The following is a 4,322-nucleotide window of genomic DNA, read 5'->3' on the forward strand; positions in this document are numbered from 1 at the left end:
TAGTCAAACTCAAAAATGCTTATATTTTTAATGATTAAAAAATGCCAGTATTTTATTTTAAAAAGTTAATAATTGTATTTTGTTGACAAAATATTTTAGTTTGTCTTGTATATTTTTTTGATTATATCATGTAAAATTTTAAGCTGTTATTTGGTCATGTTACATTGTGCCCCATCACATGTTACAATGTACCAGCCCCACACATTTCACTTCCATTCTTTTGGGGTAAATCAAGAAAAAAGTATAGCCTACACTGTATAAATGAAACAAAACCACATAATTGTACTAGACATGTGTGCAATTAATGCGGGAAACAATAAATACTCTGAACCCCAAGTGGATTTGCACAAACTGAGAAAGTCAAAAAGCGTTAGGTTGTGCCCCGCTCTCCCCTATTCAGAAAGTTAGTACTCCATTCTGGGTTTATTTGTCGTGTTAGCCAAATATGACAAGACAAATATAGCAGCGTTATCTTTGACATATCGTTCCGTCTAAAGCAGATAAAATGCGTTCCATTTAACAACACTATACACTCGAAGAACGAACGTTAAAAGAACGCAAAAAGAACCACAGGCGAAAGAAATCCAGACGCTCCCCGCGAGCCATCTGTCCGTAAACCCCGCCCGCGTTTCGCTTATAAACAGCAGACAGATTTGAACAGCTCACAGAAACTCTGACTCTACACAGCGCGACTCTTTATTCGTGTCAGGCGTTTGTGTGCTTTTATTTTCTTCGCTCGTATTGTGATCCGGGGCGCCGCTGCACTTTCCTAAAAGTTTGGCCGGAGTGAAAGCCCGTTTGACAGGATAAATCAACAAAGGGAGGAAGAGCGCTTGCGCAAAAAGAGACCAACCGTAGAAGGATAGTATGGCCGCGCGCGATGCGTCCGCGCTCTTCCTGATCGCCTTTGGAATACTGGGAGTGTCGGGGATGTCGGTCCCCGACCACGGCTTCTGTCAGCCCATCTCCATCCCTATGTGCACGGACATCGCGTACAACGAGACCATCATGCCCAACCTCCTCGGCCACACGAACCAGGAGGACGCTGGGCTGGAGGTGCACCAGTTCTACCCGCTCGTCAAAGCGCAATGCTCGCCGGACTTCAAGTTCTTCCTGTGCTCCATGTACGCGCCGAAGTGCACGGTGCAGGAGAGAGAGCGGGTACCGCCGTGCCGCTCGCTGTGTGAGCGCGCGCGTCAGGGCTGCGAGGCTCTCATGAACAGATTCGGCTTCCAGTGGCCAAAGAGGCTCGCGTGCGAGTCGTTCCCGGTGCACGGTGGAAAGCGGTGCGTGGATCGGAAAACGTCGAGCGCGCCCGTCCACCCGACGCCAGATGTGACACAAGCGACACCCGACCACGTCCGAGAGCAGTACGGAGACCGCGGCATGTCGGTCCCCGAGCACGGCTTCTGCCAGCCCATCTCCATCCCTCTGTGCACGGACATCGCGTACAACGAGACCATCATGCCCAACCTCCTCGGCCACACGAACCAGGAGGACGCTGGGCTGGAGGTGCATCAGTTCTACCCGCTCGTCAAAGCGCAATGCTCGCCGGACTTCAAATTCTTCCTGTGCTCCATGTACGCGCCAAAGTGCACGGTGCAGGAGCGAGCGCGGGTACCGCCGTGCCGCTCGCTGTGTGAGCGCGTGCGTCAGGGCTGCGAGGCTCTCATGAACAAATTCGGCTTCCAGTGGCCAAAGAGTCTCGCGTGCGAGTCGCTCCCGGTGCACGGCGGAGAGCTGCTGTGCGTGGGTCAGAACACGTCGAGCGCGCCCGTCCACCCGACGCCAAATGTGACACAAGCGACACCCGACCACGTCCGAGAGCAGTACGGAGATCGCGGCATGTCGGTCCCCGAGCACGGCTTCTGCCAGCCCATCTCCATCCCTCTGTGCACGGACATCGCGTACAACGAGACCATCATGCCCAACCTCCTCGGCCACACGAACCAGGAGGACGCTGGGCTGGAGGTGCACCAGTTCTACCCGCTCGTCAAAGCGCAATGCTCGCCGGACTTCAAGTTCTTCCTGTGCTCCATGTACGCGCCGAAGTGCACGGTGCAGGAGAGAGAGCGGGTACCGCCGTGCCGCTCGCTGTGTGAGCGCGCGCGTCAGGGCTGCGAGGCTCTCATGAACAGATTCGGCTTCCAGTGGCCAAAGAGTCTCGCGTGCGAGTCGTTCCCGGTGCACGGTGGAAAGCGGTGCGTCGATCGGAACACGTCGAGTGCGCCCGTCCACCCGACGCCAGATGTGACACAAGCGACACCCGACCACGTCCGAGAGACTTAGGTAAAGTTGGTTTTATATTCGCACACTCGGACTTCCGCTTTTAAGAACTGTGTTAAAACATGTGCAAAACATTAACGTTTGCAAATTGTAAACAGCGTCATGATAGTGAACCAATGATTGTCAACCTACGACACTTTTCACAATCGATAAAAATGGCCAAGTATTGTTTTAATGGCACACTTACTTGCGAATATCCACTGAATGTCCAATGTAGTGAGGTAAACAAGATAGGACCGTCTTAAACGTTCTACTTTTTTCATTGTGTGCAAACAGACGACTACATTCTAGCCAGCTACAGATATAAGTACCAGAAAATATCACTCACATTATAATATATTATTTTCCTTTAGCAACAGTAAAATTGAAAAAATGTGTAGGAAATGAACAACAACGAACATGTACCTGAACTTTATGTGATAACAATATAGAGAAATGGAAAATCATGTGTAATCTCCTGAACATAGTTCATTTCTTCATTCTACAACTGTTTTTATTTATTCATTTACCTCAGAATGAACATGAACTTGGTGTGTTGCCTTTAACAATGACATGTTTTATTTCAATAGGTGTTGAAAGCATGGGCTGACTGTTCCAAAGCAAGTTGGAACATCTTCTCTCTGGACCCTACAGAACATGTTACAGGCCATGTCTTGCTGTTATATTCACCTCTGATTTTCTGGTTTTAAGTCATATAAACACTTACAGTAAAGAAGAACAGTGCAACAGTGTTGTTCAGGTGTTGAAAACAACATTTCCTAAAGTATCATTTATGTGTTTCCTGTTGTATGACATCTTTGTTTAACATAAAAACTCACAATATCACAGTTCATGTGCATTGATTGATGTTTACAGTCCTGCACAAATATCACTATCCATGGCACTGAATCCATCAGATTATTGACTAAGAAACTCAAAAAGCATGACAGCAAACAGGATACATATTTTTGGGGAACACCAGTAGCACATTTTTCTTAGAGATGGTTTATAAAGAATTTGTTGCTCACATATATTAAATATATTTTTTACCATCACTGTCTTCTGTGAGCTTCTTCATTCACTCTCCTCGCACTTCAATAGCTTTTGAAAGGAGGCTCAGACGGCTTTCAAACAACTTTACACATATTTATCTCATCCTAAAGAACAACATTAAAGCCTTTCATTTATACTGTTCACTGTAAATGTACAATTTATAACATCACCGTCTTCTGTGAGGTACTTCATTCACACTCCTCACACTTCAATAGTTTTTGAAAGGAGGCTCACACCACTTTCAAACCACTTTACACATATTTATGTCACCCTAAAGAACAACGTTAAAGCATTTCATGGAGTATTATTTACTCTACATGTACAATTTATAACATCACTGTCTTCTGTGACTGAGGTACTTCATTCACACTCCTCACACTTCAATAGCTTTTGAAAGGAGGCTCACACCGCTTTCAAACTACTTTACACATATTTATGTCACTCTAAAGAACAACATTAAAGGTCCCATGGCATGACATTTTTCTATTATTCTATAATGTCTCCTGATTTTTACATCATAAAATGTCATAATTTAGAAATAAAAGGCATTTTTTCTATACTGATGTTTGCCCTGTGGCTGAATGCCCTGTTTCAAGGGGCGTGTCTGCTGTGAGACTTCAGTAAAAACGCCCACTGTTGTGATTGGCTGACATCTTTGCATTTGAAATGAGTATCAGATCTTGTAGCGGAGGGGGCGTGGTTTAACAAGGTCTACAAGCAGGCACGAGCCTGCTGTCAGAGACGGATGGATCGGAGTTCACTTCTCGTCAGTTCTGTCAGCACATCTCAGTTCAGTGAACTGTTGAGCATTTACTTCAGGTTTTTAGTTTATTTCTAGTCGGAGGGACTGTCACTCATGTCAGAAAGTTAGTAACTTTAGTAAATTATGGATCAGCACTGACTGCAGACGCAAACCGTTTAGAACGATTCAGTCCGATTTGGTGAACTAGTTCGACCGGTTCACTAAAAAGAACCGGTTCAAAAGAAAGATTCGTTTGCGAACC

General features: G+C 46.0%; 1 protein-coding gene across 1 annotated transcript; it reads left to right on the forward strand.

Annotated features, from left to right (window-relative positions):
- The first annotated feature begins 394 nt into the window (after nt 1-394).
- LOC307139178 (uncharacterized protein) lies at nt 395-3,319 on the forward strand. The gene is made up of 2 exons (XM_079838070.1): nt 395-2,289; nt 2,856-3,319. The coding sequence occupies exon 1, from the start codon at nt 868-870 to the stop codon at nt 2,287-2,289; it is 1,422 nt and encodes a 473-aa protein (XP_079694196.1). The 5' UTR covers nt 395-867; the 3' UTR covers nt 2,856-3,319.
- Nucleotides 3,320-4,322: the final 1,003 nt, after the last annotated feature.

The sequence above is a fragment of the Gobio gobio genome (genome assembly GCF_949357685.1).
Source record: "Gobio gobio genome assembly, chromosome: 15".
Taxonomy (NCBI): domain Eukaryota; kingdom Metazoa; phylum Chordata; class Actinopteri; order Cypriniformes; family Gobionidae; genus Gobio; species Gobio gobio.